This window comes from Ovis aries, chromosome 1 (genome assembly GCF_016772045.2).
Source record: "Ovis aries strain OAR_USU_Benz2616 breed Rambouillet chromosome 1, ARS-UI_Ramb_v3.0, whole genome shotgun sequence".
In the NCBI taxonomy this organism is placed as follows: Eukaryota; Metazoa; Chordata; class Mammalia; order Artiodactyla; family Bovidae; genus Ovis; species Ovis aries.
In genome coordinates, this window is record NC_056054.1 from 186,978,163 (window position 1) to 186,998,942 (window position 20,780).

The 20,780-nt window shown below is 39.0% G+C and overlaps 1 protein-coding gene across 1 annotated transcript in view; it reads right to left on the minus strand.

Moving 5' to 3' along the window:
- Window positions 1-20,400, minus strand: part of HCLS1 (hematopoietic cell-specific Lyn substrate 1) — a 37,171-nt gene extending 16,771 nt beyond the window's left edge. The window contains exons 1-6 of the mRNA XM_004002961.6: window positions 20,310-20,400; window positions 17,216-17,299; window positions 16,579-16,652; window positions 9,699-9,828; window positions 7,440-7,550; window positions 5,558-5,612 (exon numbers count right to left, since the gene is read on the minus strand). Of these exons, the coding sequence (XP_004003010.1) occupies window positions 5,558-5,612; window positions 7,440-7,550; window positions 9,699-9,828; window positions 16,579-16,652; window positions 17,216-17,299 (454 nt within the window). The 5' untranslated portion in view covers window positions 20,310-20,400. The remainder of the gene's footprint in view (window positions 1-5,557; window positions 5,613-7,439; window positions 7,551-9,698; window positions 9,829-16,578; window positions 16,653-17,215; window positions 17,300-20,309) is intronic.
- Between the last annotated feature and the right edge of the window lie 380 nt (window positions 20,401-20,780).

Genomic DNA, 20,780 nt, shown 5'->3' on the forward strand with positions numbered 1-20,780 from the left:
AAATGGACAATGTGGAAGAAATGGACAAATTCCTAGAAAAGTATAACCTTCCAAAACTGAACCAGGAAGACATAGAAAATCTTAACAGACCCATCACACCACAGAAATAGAAACCATAATAAAAAATTTCCAGCAAACAAAAGCCCAGGACCAGATGGCTTCAGAGGCGAATTCTATCAAAAATTTAGAGAAGAGCTAACACCTATCCTACTTAAACGCTTCCAGAAAATTGCAGAGGAAGATAAACTTCCAAACTCACTCTATGAGGCCACCATCACCCTAATGCCAAAACCAGACAAAAATGCCACAAAAAAAGAAAACTACAGGCCAATATCGGTGATGGAAATAGATGCAAAAATCCTCAACAAAATTCTAGCAAACAGAATGCAACAACATATTAAGAAGATCATACATCATGACCAAGTGGGCTTTATCCCAGGGATGCAAGGATTCATCAACATTCACAAATCAATCAATGTGATATACTACATTAACAGATTGAAGGATAAAAATCATATGATTATCTCAATAGAGGCAGAGAAAGCCTTTGACAAAATTCAACACCCATTTATGATAAAATCCCTCCAGAAAGCAGGCATAGAAAGCACATACCTCAACATAATAAAAGCCATATATGATAAACCCACAGCAAACATTATCCTCAATGGTGAAAAATTGAAAGCATTTCCCCTAAAGTCAGGAACAAGACAAGGGTGCCCACTCTCACCACTACTATTCAACGTAGTTTTGAAAATTTTAGCCATAGCAATCAGAGAAGAAAAAGAAATAAAAGGAATCCAGATTGGAAAAGAAGAAGTAAAACTCTCACTGTTTGCAGAGGACACGATCGTCTACATAGAAAACCCTAAAGACACCACCAGAAAATTACTAGAGCTAGTCAATGAATACAGTAAAGTTGCAGGATATAAAAATACACAGAAATCCCTTGCATTCCTATACACTCACGAACAATGAGAAAACAGAAAGAGAAATTAAGGAAACAATTTCATTCACCATTGCAATGAAAAGAATAAAATACCCTGGAATAAATCTACCTAAGGCAATGGCACCCCACTCCAGTACTCTTACCTGGAAAATCCCATGGACGGAGGACCCTTGTAGGCTACAGTCCATGGGGTCGCTAAGAGTTGGACACGACTGAGCGACTTCACTTTTACTTTTCACTTTCATGCACTGGAGAAGGAAATGGCAACCCACTCCAGTGTTCTTGCCTGGAGAATCCCAAGGACAGAGGAGACTGGTGGGCTTCCGTCTATGGGGTCACACAGAGTCAGACACGACTGACGCGACTTAACTTAAAGAAACAAAAGACCTATATATATATATATAAAACTATAAAATACTAATTAAAAAAAGATGACACAAATGGAGAAATATACTATGTTCATGGATTGGAAGGATCAATATAGTGAAAATAAGTTTACTACCCAAAGCAATCTATAGATTCAATGCAATCCCTATCAAGCTACCAGCGGTATTTTTCACAGGACTAGAACAAATAATTTCACAATGTGTATGGAAATACAAAAATCCTCGAATAGCCAAAGCAGTCTTGAGAAAGAAGAATGGAACGGGAGGAATCAACCTGCCTGACTTCAGTCATCAAGACAAGTCATTAATACTGATACAAAGACAAACATATAGATCAGTGGAACAAAATAGAAAGCCGAGAGATAAATCCATGCACCTGTGAGCACCTTATTTTTGACAAAGGAGGCAAAAATATACAATGGAGAAAAGACAATCTCTTTAACAAGTGGTGCTGGGAAAACTGGTCAACCACCTGTAAAAGAATGAAACTAGAACACTTTCTAACACCATACCCAAAAATAAACTCAAAATTGATTAAAGATCTAAATGTAAGACCAGAAACTGTAAAACTCCTAGAGGGAAACATAAGCAAAAGACTCTCTGACAGAAAGTCAGAAAGATCACAGAAAGATCCTGTATGACCTACCTCCCAGAGTAATGGAAATAAAAGCAAAAATAGACAAATTGGACCTAATCAAACTTAAAAGTTTTTGCACAATGAAGGAAACTATAAGCAAAGTGAAAAGACAGCCTTCAGAGTAGGAGAAAATAATAGCAAAAGAAGCAACTGACAAAGAATTAATCTCAAGAATATAGAAAGAGTTCATGCAGCTCAATATCAGAAAAACAAACAACCCAATCAAAAAATGGGCCAAAAAACTAAACAGACATTTCTCCAAAGAAGACATACAGATGGCTAACAAACACATGAAAAGATGCTCAACATCGCTCATTATCAAGAAATGCAAATCAAAACCAAAATGAGGTACCATCTCATGCTGGTCAGAATGGCTGCTATCAAAAAGTCTACATAATAGATGCTAGAGAGGGTGTGGAGAAAAGGGAACCCTCTTACGCTGTTGGTGAGAATGCAAACTAGTACAGCCATGATGGAAAACAGTGGAGATTCCTTAAAAAACTGAAAATAGAACTGCCATACAACCCAGCAATCCCACTACTGGGCATACACACTGAAGAAACCAGAATTGAAAGAGACACATGTACCCCAATGTTCATTGCAGCAGTGTTTACAATAGCTAGGACATGGAAGCAACCTAGATGTCCATCAGCAGACGAATGGATAAGAAAGCTGTGGTACATATACACAATGGAGTATTACTCAGCTATTACCAAGAATTTATTTGAATCAGTTCTAACAAGGTGGATGAAGCTGGAGCCTATTATACAGAGAGGAGTAAGTCAGAAAGAAAAATACCAATACAGCATATTAACAAATATATATGGAATTTAGAAAGATGGTAACAATGACCCTATATGCAAGACAGCAAAAGAGACACAGATATAAAGAACAGACTTTTGGACTCTGGGAGAAGGCGAGGGTGGGATGAATTGAGAGAACAGCATTGAAACATGTATATTACCATATGTGAAATAGATCACCAGTGCAAGTTTGATCCTCAAAACAGGGCACTCAAAGCTGGTGCACTGGGATAACCCAGAGGGATGGGATGGGGAGGGAGGAGGCAGGGGGTTCAGGATGGGGGACACATGTACACCCATGGCTGATTGATGTCATTGTATGGCAAAACCCACCAAAATATTGTAAAGTTATTAGCCTTCAATTAAAATAAATATACTAAAAAATTTTTTAAAGAATATTACTTATCAAAATATTTTGAATTCAGTGAAAGCAGTGCTCAGGGCAATAATACATACATTAGAAAATAAAAAAGTTCTGAAAATCAGTAATTTAATTTTCCACCTTAGGAAACTAGAAAAAGAAGAACAAATTAAACCAAAAGTAAGCAGAAAAAAGAAACAAGAATTAGAGAAAAAAATCAGTGAAATTAAAAACTAGAAGCCAATAGAGAAAATCAAGAAAACCTAAAGCTTACTTGAAAAGATCAGTGATATAGATAAGCCTCTAGTCAGGCTAACTAAGAAAAAAAGAGAGAACATAAATTACTCATACCAGAAATGAAAGAGGCTACATCACAACAGATTCCAAGGAAACTAAAATAATAATAAAATAATACTATGAACAACTTTATACCCACAAATTTGATAACCTACATAAAATGGACCAGTTCCTTGAACACTGCATCTGCAAAAACTTTCACAAACAGAAACAGATGATCTGAATAGGCTTGTATCTACTAAGTCCACAGTTTGGCAGTTTCTTACAAAATTAACATACTCTTGTCATAGGATCCAGTGTTTGTACTTTTTGGTATTTATCCTAAAGAGTGGAAAATGTGTATCTACACAAAAACCTGTGCACAGAAGTTTTTAGCAGGTTTATTCATAATTACCAAAACCTGGAAGCAATTAAGATGTGTTTCAGTAGGTAAATGGGTAAAAAAAACTGTGGTCCATCCAAACAAAGGAATAATATTCAGGACTAAAAAGAAATTAGCTATCAAACTATGAAAAGACATGGAGGAAACGTAAATGCATATTACTTAGTGAAAGAATCCAATCTAGAAATGCTACATGGTATGTGATTTCAACCATATAATACCCTGTAGAAGGCAAAACTATGGAGACAGTATCAGTGGTTGCTGAGGAGGGAGGGAAATGAACAGGCAGAGCACAGAGGACTTTTAGGGCACTGAAAATACTTTGCATTGACAATATAATGATAGATATATGTCACTATACTTTTGTCCAAACTCATAGAATGTACACCATCAAGAATGAACCTTAAAGTAAACTATGGAATTTGAGTGATTTTGATATATCAACTTAGAATCATCCTTGACTTAAAAAAAAAAGAAACCATCCTGATCAATAATGATGATAACGGGGGAGGCTATGCATGTGTAGGGGCAGAAGTGTATTGGAAATCTATGTACTTTTCTCTCAATTTTGTCATAAATCGAAAACTGATATAAAAATATAAAGTTTTTTTTTTTTTAGCATGTATGAGAGAGAAGAGAATGAAAAGTTCTAATACACACCTGAGTTCCTGAAGAAAGAATAAAAGAGAAGAGAGGAGAGGCACTACCCAGAGAGAAAATGTCATATTGAAAGTTATCTCTCAGGTTGAAGAGGAGCAGTAAGTCTCATGTAGAATAATAAAAATAGATCTAATACCTGGACATAGACTGATTATATTTCAGGATATCAGAGACAAAGGGAAAATTTTTCATGAGACCAGAAAATAAAATAAAATAAAAATTTAAGAGACGAGACATATTACCTACAAAAGAGTGTTGATTAGACAAACCCAAGAGAAATGCCAGAGATGATGGAATCGTATTTTCAACATGATGAAGGGAAAATAACAATGAAGAATGGATCAAAATAAATTTTTTTTTCAGACAAAGTCTGAGAGTTCTTTCATAAGCTGTCACTGAAAGAATTATCAAAGGGTACTCTCGCAAGAAGGAAATAGAGGAAGCAAGGAGGAAACCATGAACTATAATAAACAATGATAAGCTAGGAAGTTGATAAACACACTTGGTCAGTTTAAATAAGCATTCACCTAGTAATAATAATGATTAATTTTGGGGGGTTTAAAAACAAACAGATGGAACCAATATACTGGATTACAATTATCCAGTTTTTACAAAGACTTTAGAATGTAGAAGAAATATAATTAAATTATTCTAGGTTTCCTGTATTACTCATGAAGAAATAGTGACTAATTTTAAGTCACAGATACACATTAATAGTCAGGAATAACTTCTTAAAATGAAGGAGTATAATATCTTATTTTTAATTCATTAAAGGGGAAAGGGGACTAAAAAATTGACCAATGATGTAGCAAGTGATGAAGGAGGGACTTCATTGGCAGTCTAGTGGGTAAGACTCCATGTTTCTACAACAGGGGTCACAGTTCAATCCTGGGTCCAGGAATAAGGTCATGCATATCACATGGCATGGCCAAAGGACAATAAAGCAATAAAGGAGAAAGAAGCAAGCACAGGCTTGGATTTCAAAATAAATAAAATAGTGGGGAACTGGGTCATGGAACTAAAGGGAGTTGATGGTTGTTGGGAGCTGAAATCTGAGCAGTCAGGTTGAAGTGCAGGGTCCTTGCCTTTCTGAGATGTGTGTTTCTCCACTTCTCCTTTGTAATCAAAACCAACTGCTGACTACAGAGAAAAGGAGAAAGAATCAGTTAGAGTCAGAGTCAATGTTTCCCCTTCCCTCACATACCCTAACACCTAACTCAGCCCAGGAGTTAGTTATAGGGGTTCAAAGCTGAGTATGGGAGTCCAGTGTAGAAACAAATAGTACCCTGACAGCTGGTGTAAAGGCAGCGTGCTACAGGGCAATGACCATGGACTCTGCACACAGATCTAGGTCCAAATCCTGACCTCACCTCCCTTTTTAAAGGTTTGTAACTTTTTAAATATTCCTGAACCTCAGGTTCTTCAAACATGAAATAAAAATAGGTATATCTGTCTTACTAACTCAACTTAATGATTCCAGTATATTTGGGATATTGTGAGGACTAAATGGGAAAGATATAGAGAGTGTAGTTCACTCATTAAGTCAGTGTTTTTCTTCCTAACTCTTACTAAACTAAAATGAGACAATAACTAGAAAAGTGCCTTGTGAACTATAAAGTACTGTGCACATGTTAAGAGATATCATCCTATACTGGCTGATTACACTACACTTCTCTTTTCTTACACAGCAGCTCAAACCCAGAGATGTGGATTTTGTTGGATAAGAGGCAGCCAGGAGAATCTGGATCCTAGCTGCTTTGGGACTGGATATCTTGGCGAATACCTAACATAGCTGTGTCCCCATATGGCTTAGTAATCATGAGTCTCTAAGCAAGTCTATATTTTGCATTTTAAAAGCTATTAGTATGTGTTTTTTCTTGATTTACAAGACACACTGGCTGTTAATGGAATTCAGTTTGTGGCTGGTGAGGCAGAAGATGAAAGAAATAACAATGAAAAAGTAGGCAAAGGCAGGAACGGGGCCAAGATGGAAGGGAAATTCCACCCTGATTAGAGAAGAACATTACAAGCTCCATATTTCCATTACTGCTTTTAAACATTATCCTCTATGGTTCTCCTTTACCTTACAGTATGTTTTTAATTTTTCTGTTTTTTTTTTTTTTTTAAACTACCTACAATTCAAATAACATTCTAACACTTAACTTTAAGGATTCAGGCCCACTTATTAACAACTGCAAGTTAAAAAAAATTTAAAAGCTCAGGTAGCAGTGAAGATAGCCTTTCTGTGTGCTGCTGCAGGGCAGAGATACTATTTTGCACCATAAAAAATGAGCTCAAAGAAACTGATCTACTAAGGTATGAAAACGAGAACATGAATGAGTTATCAGTCTTACTCTCCTGACCACTCTGTCATCTGTACTTATACAGATCTGTATAAGTCATCTGTACTTATACAAAACTACTCTTTGTGCAAAGAATTCTTTGTACAAAGATGTCCTTAAAAACACCTGGACTGTAGCAAGTTGGTGCTAAATGCTGTGAAAAGTAACATTTACATGCTAAAAGTATTGTAACCTTAATTAGTTGTTTTACTTGATTATTTGCTACCATTGTAATAATATTTCAGCTGATATTTCTGTTTTCCTGAAAGGCATAAATAAATATTTATAAGACTTTGCTATTAGGCCAAAGGAGGAGCTTCGGAATTTCCACTTTTCTCTTCATGCACACAGGATTGATAAAACCAATGGCTTAGGGATTCCTTATTCAGAGTTTGAGAGTCTTATCTCTTTTAAATGAACAGCTTTCAGCTCAGGATGTGGCCTCCAACAGTGGCACCAAAGAACTTGCTGATGTAGTTGTGTGGGAACCATTCTCATGATGGACCCTCCTTGAGACCACAGCCCCATCTTTCCACAGGAGAAGCACAGGCTACATTCAAGGTATCGTTGGTAAGTCCCACATGATCTGAGTTGGATGGCCCAGGGAGAGAGTGTTGTCACTTACCTTGTCTGCCCTGTCCTTCTCAACTCCATATTTACCCCCAAAGCCTCTGGCAGCATCAGTCTGAGAAGAGTGCTTCTCCACCTCAGCAACATACTCATGGCCCACGGCACTCTGAGAAAAATCAAGATGGGAATGAGTAAGTAGATAAAAAATGACCAAAGGAAAAATATAATGATGCAGAGATAGGACAGGATGTAATAATATAAGAAATTTCATTCTGGGTCATATTGATAACCTATGCTGATATATACTATACTGATAATCTGACAGTAGTGCCAAGGAACATGTAATGGGAGAGCAAGGTTACTTTTTCTGGAGCCTTGCACATCCTGATTCTTCTTTAATACCACTAGGAAGCCATCCTTTAGGAAACTCCCATAAGATGGGTTGGGAACTAGAAGGATAGAGACTGCATAGACAAAGTGGTGTTTAAACCGGAAACAAAAGAGGGTGAAACAAGGGCTTTGTGTATCAAAATAGGGATGAGGGTAGTTACTGAGGAGAGACCTAAGGGGACTGACAAGACGCCATAGCCAGGACTGAATATTTCTCTAACACAACCAGGTGCTTTTGTTTTGGATCTTTGTTCCTGTAAGACCATCAGAGTTCTGAAGTGCCACATGAGCCCTGATATTAAGTGACTGACTCTATACCAAATGGGGCTGGTAGACAATACAATGAGTAGTCATGACATAAAATTTAATTTTTTAAACACCCTCTTCCACTTCTTCCTCCTAGCATTTTCTACTTGGTTTTGAAAGGTATGTCCCTTTCAATGTTTTGATATGGATGCTTTAATAACCTTGAAATTGAATAATACTTCAAACCAAATGGGCTTCCCTAGTGGCTCAGATGCTAAAGAATCTGCCTGCAATGCAGGAGACCCAGGTTAAATCCCTGGGTTGGGAAGATCCCCCAGAGAATGAAATGGAAAACCACAACAGTATTCAAACCAAACAGTGATACCTTACAGAGTCTCAACTAAGAAGAAATTAGAAAGCTTCCTCTTCCTCCTGCATTTCCAATTCCATGCTGACATAAATACAGAGAGTGATGTGAAGCACTGCCCTATATGAGCTCCTGGGGGCTCACTTTGCAGTATTTTTGGGTCTGAGTAGGTCAACTTTGCTTGCTGAATTCAAGAATGAATGACTGCTTATCTACATTTCTTTTTCCTAGGAATTCTGTAGGAGAATACAATGTCTGGACTGCATTTTACACAATGACCAAACAAAACACTTCTTGAGGGTGGACTAAAGGTTTTCATTGAATTGTTTTTTCTCTGTGGAGATTAAACATTTTTAAATTATAGGAATATATCTCTATTTTTGAGGTTAGGAAAATCAATGGAAAAATATGATTCACCATACAAGCTTTCTTGTATCATACTTTCATAGTATCTAGTGGATAAAGGAAAGATAATATTATATTCAAGGGCATCTAATAGACAAAACCCCATCAATATTTTTCACACCTATGTGCAAATCATAAGTGATGTGTCAGTTCAGTTCAGTTCGTGTCCAACTCTTTGCAACCCCATGAATTGCAGCACTCCAGGCCACCCTGTCCATCACCAACTCCCGGAGTTCACTCAAACTCATGTCCATTGAGTCAGTGATGCCATCCAGCCATCTCTTCCTCTGTCATTCCCTTCTTCTCCTGCCCCCAATCCCTCCCAGCATCAGAGTCTTTTCCAATGAGTCAACGAATGTATTAAAAAAACCCACTAAATATACAGTAAACAGTAAAAGAAGTTGCAGCAAAGACATAATACACATACATTTTAAAGCAGTAAATGACTTTAAAACCTGTTTTCCCCTTCTCTATGTGTGTTCTGTGTCTATTCAGTCTAGGAATTACAGTGTAGCTGAGCCTACACTAGGCCAGTTCTAAATTCTTGGCTCCCATTTTCTGCCATCTATATATTATGTGTTGAAATCAGGGGAAAAATGATACAAATAATATGTGAACATTCTATTTTAATACTTATTTTATTTGTCTGTACCAGGTATTAGTCATGGTATGCAGGATCTTTAGCTGTGGCATGTGGGATCTAGTTCCCTGACTAGGGATCAAACTCAGGCCCCCAGCATTGGGAACTCGGCATCTTAACCACTGGATCACCAGGGAAGTCCGTGGACATTCAATTTTAAAACCAAATGGATGTTTTACTTTTGAGTAAGTTTTAACCATAAAATCAACAAATGAATCAATTTATCTAATTTTTTTTTTTAAAGCAAATATCCCCTTTCAATTCACCTTGTCCATTCGGTCTTTTTCCACTCCAAACCGACCTCCATAGCCATGAGATGCTTTGGGCCCTGACTCCATCTCTTTCTTCTTGAGAATATCATGCTCCTCTGATACTTTGTTCCTCAGCAGGTGGATGCTAGAAGCAAACACATCACAGAGACTTGTCTAGCACAGAGAAGTCAATGAACCCTCCTTGCCAGAAAAATAGTAATTTTGCAGTGTGTTATGTTCATTTTTAGCAATAGTCCCAAACAAGTCCCAAATAACCTGTGCTGGGTCTGGGAGTAAGGGATTGGTGTGGCCAGCATATATACCCTGATACGAACTCTTCATAAACCAATACTATCCTCTAGTCTGTCATTTTGTTCACTAAATAACCTTCTGATATTTAGACTCATGTTTCTAAATGTTAGAGGCCAATAATTGAAGAGTTATTTTCCTCTCTGAATGGATTTGCTGTCTAACAATTAGGTGTTCTACCTCAAGAAGCACAAAAAGATTCATATACCCTTTACCCACACATTCTAGAAGTCTATCCGGAGGAAATAACTTTAACTGTGGCAAAGCGTAGTGTCTAATGATATTCAGTGGAACATTGTATTTAGTAATAAGAACCAAGAAACATTTTATGTGGAGAAAATTGGGGAATAGTTAAGTAAATTGCACATTACTTTTTAATGGCACATGAGGAAGTCATTAAAGACATTGAGTAGGAAAAATACATCATTGAGGAATTTATCTACACATAAAGTATTTTATGTCTCTGCTTGTTAAAAATGAATGCCCTTCACACTGCCCCTAAATCTGCCTATTCCCAAGAGAACTAAAAATTAATAACCTTTATCTGGGATACCTCTATCCTTAAGAGAACATAACACTGAAAGGAGGCATTCTCCCCTTTACTTCACTTTCATCTTTACCATGGTGGTGGTGGTGGTGCTGCTGCTAAGTCACTTCAGTCGTGTCCGACTCTGTGTGACCCCACAGACGGCAGCCCACCAGGCTCCCCCGTCCCTGGGATTCTCCAGGCCAAGAACACTGGAGTGGGTTGCCATTTCCATCTCCAATGAATGAAAGTGAAATGTGAAAGTGAAGTTGCTCAGTCGTGTCCGACCCTTAGCGACCCCATGGACTGCAGCCTACCAGGCTCCTCCGTCCATGGGATTTTCCAGGCAAGAGTACTGGAGTGGGGTGCCATTGCCTTCTCCATGGTGGTGCTAGTGGTAAAGAACTTGTCTATCAATGAATGAGACATAAGAAATGCAAGTTTGATCCCTGGGTTGGGAAGATCCCCGGGAGAAGGAAATGGCAACCCACTCCAGTATTCTTGCCTAGAGAATCCCATGGACAGAGGAACCTGGTGGGCCACAGTCCATAGGGTCACAAAGAGTCGGACATGACTGAAGCGAATAAGCACAGCATAGTACACAGAACATCTACGGGTATTTGTTTGGCCTGAGGATATGAAGTGATAGCTCAGCACCAGCACCAACCCCAGCTCCAATAAGTGACAATCAGGACTGATACTTAGACACATATAATGACCACTGGGGATTCTTAGAAACACTTGGGCAAGAGAATCCTAAATAAAAAATTTAATTTCCTGCAGCGAGAAATGGAGGTTTGGAGAACTGAGATAGCAATTTTCCTGGAAATTTATTAGCTCATATAAACCAGACATATTGGTTACAGTTAGAGTGGCCATCTCATAGACAAAATTCTCCTCTTTCATGGAAGAATAGATCCATCTTGTGGCCTTGTAGTGTAAGGCCACCAGAAGTCTTTTTTTAAAGCCATCTCAGCTTTAGTCAAAGTTAATTTTAGAAAATTGGCTTTGACCCAGATGAAATTAAGCTAAGAGCTGGAAGAACCCTCTGTTCCTGTGCCTGCTCTAAACCTTCTGGCAGCCGGGAAGGCAGAGATCCTGTGTTGCTAGTTTGACAACATCAACACTTTAGAACTACCTGTGTCCAAAAAAGTTACTGGTGCCAAGAACAGGTAAATGATCTATTTCCCAACCAAAGTTTTCAGATGAAGAATGAAGAAAATGTGACTAGACATTACTTTCAAATGGGGGAAAATATGCAAAGTTTTAATAAATCCAGTCACTGTTGTATGAATCATAACTGTTTTATAGTTGAAACAAGTTTTTAAAGGGATTAGAAAATGAGATTCAGGAATATCCCCCTAATAGTTGGCTGTGAGGCTAATCAGAGAATCATGACAACAGATAATAAAATTTGAATGAAAATGTTGGGGCCAGCAAAGACCAACTTTTTACCAAATTCTTTAGACTATAGCTGAAGCTACTATAAATGTGTTGTATTATTCCATTATTAAATAAATATTAATTAAATATTTATAAATATTTTTTAGTGTGAAGTACCGTTAGACTCTGACAATACAAAGATAATTAATATATGAAAATAGTGATCAGATGCAAGATATAGAGAGGAAACTAAAAGTTATATTTCAATGTCCTAATTGGCATACCTAAGAAACCTGACACATTAACTCTCAGAAGCCTATTTAAAGTCTTGCCTTGGAATTGATAAAGCAATATAGTTTATAGTAACCAGGACCTCAAAGATGAGCTAAGAGAAGGAACAGAATGTTTTTTGTGGTTTTTATGATAAAAGTAAAAGTACAAAAATTAGTGACTCAGACTATAAAATTTTATTCACAAACAATGATCCTAGACAAAGAAAATTCTAAAGAATCTACATCAGTTTGCTACTAGAACTATTCAGTACATTTAGCAAGATGCCAATGTAGCAAGGTGCCAAACAAGATTACAATCAAAAGCAATTTTATTTCTACATACTAGCCACAGACATTTGAGAATTTAAAGTTAAAAATAAATTCTACTTACCATCACATGAAATAACACTAAATATTTTAGAATAACTTTAATTAAATATGTGTAAGACCTGAACACTGAAAAACATTTCTGAAAAGATTAAAGAAGAGCTAAGTAAATGGAAACATATCCCATATTCATGGCTTGGAAAACTTGAGATCATTAAGATGTAATAAAAATAAATAAAAATATTAGTCGCTCAGTTGTGTCCGACTTTTTGAGACCCCCATGGACTGTAGCCCGCCAAGCTCCTCTGTCCATGGGATTCTCTAGGCAAAAATACTGGAGTGGGTTGCCATTTCCTCTTCCAGCATTAAAATGTAAGTTATCTCCAAATCGATGGTCTATAGATTCAGTGCAATTCCAGTCAAAATACCAACAGGTATTTTTGTAGGAATCAACTAGCTAATTCTAAAATGTGTGTGGAAATGTAAAGTTCTGGGTTAATAAAAAGTTATTTTTTAAAGGAGCACAAAGTTGAAGGACTACCTGATTTCATTGCTACAATAAAAGGTACAGTACAATAATGTTACAACATTCAGTGCAGTATGGTATGGGTCAGAGCAGACATAAATCAATAAAATAGTTTAGAAATGGACCTTCACATATATGGTCAAAGATGCTAGGTAAATCAATGAAGAAAGAATAGTCTTTTAATGATGTGGGAATAATGAACTCTCCAAATGGAAATAAAATGAACTTCAATCTTTGCCTCACACTGTACACAAAAACAAATTTGAAGTAAATTGTAGACTTAAATGTAAAAGCTAAAACTATAAGGCTTTTAGAAAAAGACATAGGAAAAAAATCTTCACAATTTGAGGTAGGCAAAAATTCCCTAGACACATAGGCACTGACCATAAAAATTTTTTATAAAATTAGACTTCATCAGAATTAACATATTTTGATCTTTAAAAGAAGCTATTAATAGAGTGAAAAGGCAAGTTATAGTCTGGCAGAAAATATTTATAAAACATACATGTCACAAAAGACTTTTATCTAGAATATTTAAAGAACTCTTAAAACTTAAAAGAATACAAATAACCCAGTTTAAAAATGAGAAAAAGATTTGAATAGACACTTCAAAACGAAGACATATGAAAATACATGAATGGTACGTGAAAAGATGTTCAATAAAATTAACCAGCAGAAAAATACAAGTTAAAATCACTACACACTTACAAAAATGATTAAAAATACTAACAATACTAAGTATAGACAAAGACGTTGAACAATTAAAACTCATCCATTATTGGTAGGAGTGAAAAAACATTTCTTTCAGAAAGCAGTTTCTTAAAAAACTAAAACAGACTTTTTATATGACTCAGGAATTCTACTATAGGTAGAAGTAAAAATATAGGTAAAGAAAAAGATTTGGACCCGATGTTCATGACAGTTTTACTTGACAGCTTTATTTATTTTTACCTGACCTTCAAAAGGAACAAAAGACTGATACACACAAGGCCATGAATAGATCTCAAAAATATTATGCTGAGTGAAAGAAGACAGACACAAAAAATACATTATGTATTACTCCATTTACATGCAATTCTAGGACAGGAAAAATTAAGCTATAGTGACAAGAAGCAGATCAGTATTCATATCCAGCCTCGTAAAGAGGTGCATGAACATAAGTGAGGAAAGTTGGTGAGAAGAAGATGGAGAGAAGACAAGAACCCTTGAAAACTAGGCAGGTCCTGGAAACACCAGACTGCTTGGAGCTGCCTGGCCCAGGACTTCTCTACACAATAGGTGAAGGATGGATAGGGTCATTTGAACTATTTACCGAATTACCAAACCACTCCTCAAACTATTTTAGGTCTATTTTCACAGACCTAAAAAAGAAAGATCATGGGGGATGGTAGTGAGATTAATGAGAACCACAATCACTTCCTTTTCCTGCTTTGAATCATCTGAGCTCTGCAGCTACTGTTCTCTTCTACTTCCCTTCCTTTCCAAGGACCTTGGTGATTCCCATCTGACCTTAAAGGTTGTTCTAGTCCACATGAGACAAAAAGAACCCCAGAGTATTATAGACTTACTGCTGGAAGGTCCTCTAGAGATCTTTTTGATCCCAGTGCTAAGATTGAGAATCAGAGAGGGAAGTGGCCTGTCCAAGATCACCTGGCTAGGAACTAGCAGAGACTGGGCTTTTACACCTCAATAGCCTGGGTAAATGGGAGAGGAGTGGGTTTCTGGGTAAATGTCCCTACCATTTATTTTACCAGATATAGATCCAGTTAGGCTAATAACGAAACACCCAGGGTCACCACATTTTACAACTCCAGGGGTCACCAGTGAGAGTAATAAATATACTGGATTGTATAACACAGCAGTCCAAATAAATGCCACTTAGGAATAAGGAAGATTGTCGTCTGTTTACATGTTTATTTTAGGTTTTTAGGAAGAAAATCTGGTTCAACTAATCTATACTAACAGGAAATGGAGATAACATTATTGAGGGGCCAGGAGGTGCTAAGTACTGCACTAGACATTGCTACATGCTAATTCATTGAATTCTAACCATATATCTGCAGGGTAGCTAGTTGCATCCTCATTGGATAAATAAATAAGCTGAGTTTCAGAGAAGTTATATGCCTAACCCACATTGCCATTAATGGTAGAACTGTAAATTGAATCTAAATCTATCTGATATCCAAACTCAAGCTCTTTCCATAAGACTGTGGCGGGGGTTTAGGGGTCCTCTTTAAAATGTTCTACTCCTGCTCTGCATGTGAAGGGCACTGGTAGGGGAAGGGTACAAGGAGAGTTTGTATGCTTATCTTAATAGCTCTCAGGATACGAGGGCTGAGTGACCTGTTCTCAGAAAATGAAAGACATCTTAACTTGGGCAGGATTTGATGAGCCTACAGAGGAGCACCAGAGAAGCTTCCTGCACTACCCAATTCCCTTTTTTCACTTTCCAACTGCTTCCAGAATTGCCTAGTTTCCTTAAATATGATATTCATACAGTTACCTGAAATAAATCATTTATGTCCAATTAAACAACAATGCATAGTACCAAATATTATCAAATTATATAAACAAGTGCCAAATTTTCATAGCATGCTTTGTGCAGTGTGACCATCCACTGACACTTTTTCTAGAAGAAAACGAGGTAAAAACACTGTTGTTTATGAGGAAGGGTCATTAAAGTTGAGCTTAAAATGATTAATTTTCCCAACTTATTTACTTTTTAATTTTGCTCTTAGTCTACTGTTTATTGTGTCTACTGGACATTCTGACACTATCCAAGGCAAATAGCCCTAGTTAGGAAACCCTGAATAATCCATGGAAAAGAGAGAATCTCACAATACTAATACATACTACACCCCACAGAAATCCCTGGATTTGTGTGTAACTTCCTTCTCTCTTGTGGAATCAGAGTTTTTTGTCATTTTGCTTTTTTTCTGGTAAACTATTAGGTTATAATCTTTAAGACTGCCAACATAGTTTTAATCCACAGGCTTTCCAAGTGTCATATTTCTTCATGTTACCATTCACCACTTCCTGCTTCTGCCAAGTAGTCAAATGTAAATTTTTATTTTAAAAGTCATTTGGCCAAGTATGGGGCCTGATATTATCCTCTTATTTATATTAATAACATTTATTCTGAGTTCTTTCCCTTGACATTTTACTGAATCCTTCTTGGCCCATTTGAAGTCACCCTACAATACAGACACACATTATATATATGTGAGTAGACAGATAATAAATTAGTGAAGTCAGCACTTCCCTCTCTGAATTCATGTCTTACTGAAGGAAGAGAAACAGTTAAAATTATAGACCCACTTGGGGAAATATCAGAGAAGCTGGAAATAAAAAACAGATAGTAGGGTTGGGGGGATAAGAGGAGAGACGTGAAACAAATACACAATGATACACAGAGGGACATATGGGGACAGCAAGAAGAAAAAGCAAAGACACGGAGACAGGAATTTCTCTCTCTCCTTCTCCTGAGTCTCCAAGTTTTCCCTGGGCTCCTCCCATACCTCTTTCCCTCCTCCCAGTCCTTATGGCACCTACTTGATATGCTCTGCGCGTCCAGAGCCCTCGATGGTCTTGGCTCCCCAACGTTGTTCCTTCTCGGAGATGTCATTCTACAGAAGACAGCACTCAGCAATAAGTGATGGCAAGAGATGTGCTAAACTGAGAGACCACACAGCTGACACACATGCCCCCCACGTGCCCTATATCAGCTGCTTCCTTCAGTCAGGGACTTTACTCAGACCCCCCTCTCCACGCTTATCCACCCAGACCCCCATGATAACATTGAGCCGGTGAGCTCTGAAACCTCCCTTTCTGTTCTGCATCCCTCAAACTTTCTTCTTTCGGTCTCCTACAACTCCTGAATCCCTCTAAGTTACACATGTCCAGCTCAGATCCTGGCTCACAGGCCAAAGAGACCCAATTAATCTGCTTCCTCAGCATTGCCTTCCAAATCCTGTCAGTCACATCACTCATCTGCACCTGCCTCCTTCTAGTCTCAACACAGGCTATCATGCAGGCCCCACTTATTGCAGACACCTGTCCTACCCGGCAGCCCCATCTAGGGCTCTAGCCCAGTCCCAGACTTCTTCTCGGCCCCCTCAAAGTGTAAAGAGTAGCCCACATGCCGGCCCTTTGCCACTTTTTGTCCAAGTAAAGTTATTTCCACACTCACCACAAAGTCAGGGTCTGTGTCCCAGTCATCACCCTGGGTCTCCACAGAAACAGATACATCATGTCCTACTACAGACTTCCACATCTGAGGGTGAAAGAAAATGGGAGTGATTAGATGAAAAAAATCAAGAGGTGGGAAAACAAGAATACTGAAACCAGTGATTAGTAGCCCAATGTTTCTTATATATATTTTTTTTTCTTAGAAAAAAAGAGAATCTGAAGCAAAGCAGATGAAAGTTTTAGGAAAGTACTTTTTCTCAGAGGAGGGGGGCAGTGCAGATATATTTAAGATGAACTAATGTAGCCTGGGTTCTTTAGTCTGGAGAGAAGTCATGGGTGTAGGTAACACTAAATAACTTGGGTGTCAAAACTGCTGAAACACCCCGCTTGTGTCAAGAGGCCAGCCCAGGCAGTGGCTTAAAGCATTTATCAATGAGGGATATGGAACATACCTGGAGTGACAGAGTCATTCCACTCAGGTATCTACATATGATTCTTTCATAGGTGTCATGGTATATATTAGCCCAGCTCTTGATAAAGTGAACATCTACACTCCTCTCTGCTGCTGCTGCTAAGTCTCTGCAGTTGTGTCCGACTCTGTGCGACCCCATAAATGGCAGCCCACCAGGCTTCCCCGTCCCTGGGATTCTCCAGGCAAGAGCACTGGAGTGGGTTGCCATTTCCTTCTCCAATGCATGAAAGTGAAAAGTGAAAGTGAAGTCGCTCAGTCGTGTCCAACTCTTAGCCTCTACAATCTGCTAAACTCTGCTCTAAGACTGGCCACTGAACAGCTGCATATCAGTAGGGGCTCTCAGCTGAAATTCCTACACTGAACAGTGCATGGGGAGGCATTATTTGCTGAGACTCATTCATTCATTGTTCAAGTTTTAAAAACAGTTTAATCATATTTTGGTCTTCCCGGGTGGCTCAGTGGTAAAGAATCTGCATGCCAAGCAGGAAATGTGGGTTTGATCCTCGGGTCAGGAAGATCCTTTGGAGAAGGGAATGGCAACCCACTCTAGCACTTTTGCCTGGGAAATCTCATGGACAGAGGAGCCTGGTGGGCTACCATCCATGGGGTTGCAAAGAGTCAGACATGACTTAGCAACTAAACAACAACAACAATATATTATTTTTTAAGGACAGTAACTGGTTCAAAAGGAGCATATAAAATCCCTTGTTCTGAACATTGAGAATCATTAAACTTTTATTAAAGTAAATAGATGTGTTTAAGAAATATTTGGAGAACACCAATTCGAGGGGGTGCCAAATTCTCATTTCACTCATACCCGGAGAAGGCAATGGCACCCCACTCCAGTACTCTTGCCTGGAATATCCCATGGATGGAGGAGCCTGGTGGGCTGTAGTCCATGGAGTCGCTAAGAGTCGGACACAACTGAACGACTTCACTTCCACTTTTCACTTTCATGCATTGGAGAAGGAAATGGCAACCCACTCCAGTGTTCTTGCCTGGAGAATCCCAGGGATGGGGGAGCCTGGTGGCTGCTGTCTATGGGGTCGCACAGAGTCAGACATGACTGAAGCGACTTAGCAGCCTCCCCAGTGTCTCTGCTGGCCTGCCAGTCCAGCATGAGGAACTGCACAGGTGCTCTGCATCTGTGGGGTCCTGGGTCTTGGTGTGAAGGGGAAACAACAGACAATGCTCATCTGCTCTGGTCTATGACTTCTCGACCTTGGTACCACTTGCTAGCTGGCCCACCCTTCCATGCTCAGACTCCCACACCCTTTACTGTCTCTTAAAGGAGCCCTCTTATAATCACTCCAAGGACCCTCCAGTCTCTCCAGCCAGGCACTCGGACTCTCCAATTTTCCTTTTCACTTGAAAACTCCATCCTTCTCCAGCTCCTTGAAAAAACCCTTGGAAGCCAGCCTAAGGGAAATCTGGGGGTAGATTGGTTAACGAGATGCAAAGAGGGCACTGGGGAAGTATGAACCCAGTCAGCTGGACTGAGGGATGAGTCACTGCCAGGAGCAGTTCTGCCTTCCCCTGAGGGGGTGATGGTACTGGATGTGGGGCAGGTGGATAAAACCTATGGTCCTGGCTCTGGGGCTGCTCTGCCATAAAAGGAATTCACACAGAAAACTGGAAAAGAGAAGTTTCTGAAATATTCATGAGCAATAAGGAAGCAGTGAGGACCGATGGTCCTGTTCTCTTTCTTGCTGCTCCTCTCAGGCCCCAGCCTGACTCTCCCATAAGCCTCTCATCCTCATGTATTTTTGAAACAGAAAGGTTTCTGACACAGAGCCAATTTAGCACCCTTGAGCTACTGGCCGGGAATAGGGAAGCCAAAGGTACTATCTAGAGGTGGGAGCCTAGAGAGTAACTGGCTGAGGCCTGGTGCTGTGAATATCAGGCATGATCGAGGATCTACTTAAGAGGCTGCCTCAGTAAAGTACATGGACTGGGAGTCAGATCATCCAGCTCTGTTCCTAAGCTCCTGTGGGAATATGGGTTAGGGAGCTAAGATAGAGTCTGAACACATTTGCCAGGTACCAGGCATTATCAATACTTTGGTAAAGTATTGAACATCTCTGAAACTTTGTTTTTCCCAGTGGAAAACAGAGAGGTTAACCTCACTTCTCCATCAAGTCCCCTGTATTTCTGACCTTCTGGGATTCTGTGATCCTACAAACAGAGAAACCAGCCCTAGTCGAAGCACCGTGACTTCATTTGGCGCTTGGTTCTCAGCACTGGTGTACATTAGCAACTACTTCCTGATCTGTTGCGATGTCTCCTGTGGGTTTTGTCTCTCTGTTAGACCCATAAGCTCTCCAAGGGCAGAGATTGTCTTCACCTCTAGCAATCCTCCCAACTCAGTGCTTAGGAGCAAGGGGACTTAGAATTGCAGGTTGTCGGCTGAATCCCATTCCCTGGGCCCCAGCATTTTTCTTCTATTTTCATTCTCACATGCTCATTATCTACAACCACTCACCACCAGGCTGGCCTTCTGGCCATAAAAGGTTAAAAGCCTACTAGCAATGACTTCACCTCTCAGCAAGGAGTAACAGCCAGGTAGTATCCTCTCAACTCTTGTCCTGTGCTCCCCAGTTTTCCCACTGCCCAGAGTACCCACCTTCAACTGCGTTTGCTCTCTCAGCTCCTCACGAAGACACTCGACTCCTTTCTAGCTGCTGCCACTTCAGAGCAAGAAACTTTGAGCTGCTATTTCAGTTCCGTATTCAGCTTTTCTGTCATTTCCTGCCACTCTGTCCTCACAACTGCTTCCTGAAGTTTGAGTCAGTTCCTTCTGCTTAGGCATTTAAATAAAAAAGGGTTAAATGCTCTGTGCTTACTCTTTTGCAAGACTTTGAGGGTTCCAGAGGTCCTTAAAAAAAGTCCTTAAAAAAAGTGACCAGAATTTATAGTCTGGTCAGGGAAGCAAAATATTTAACTAGAAAACACATAGAAGAATGCTGTAGGATAGCATTTGTAAACAGCATTTATGATGGGCAGTTGCATCTGTTTATAATAAAGAAATTTAGAGAACTTGGTATGGACTGAAGGGATCAAGAAAGGATTAATGGAAAAAAATTGATTTTTATGT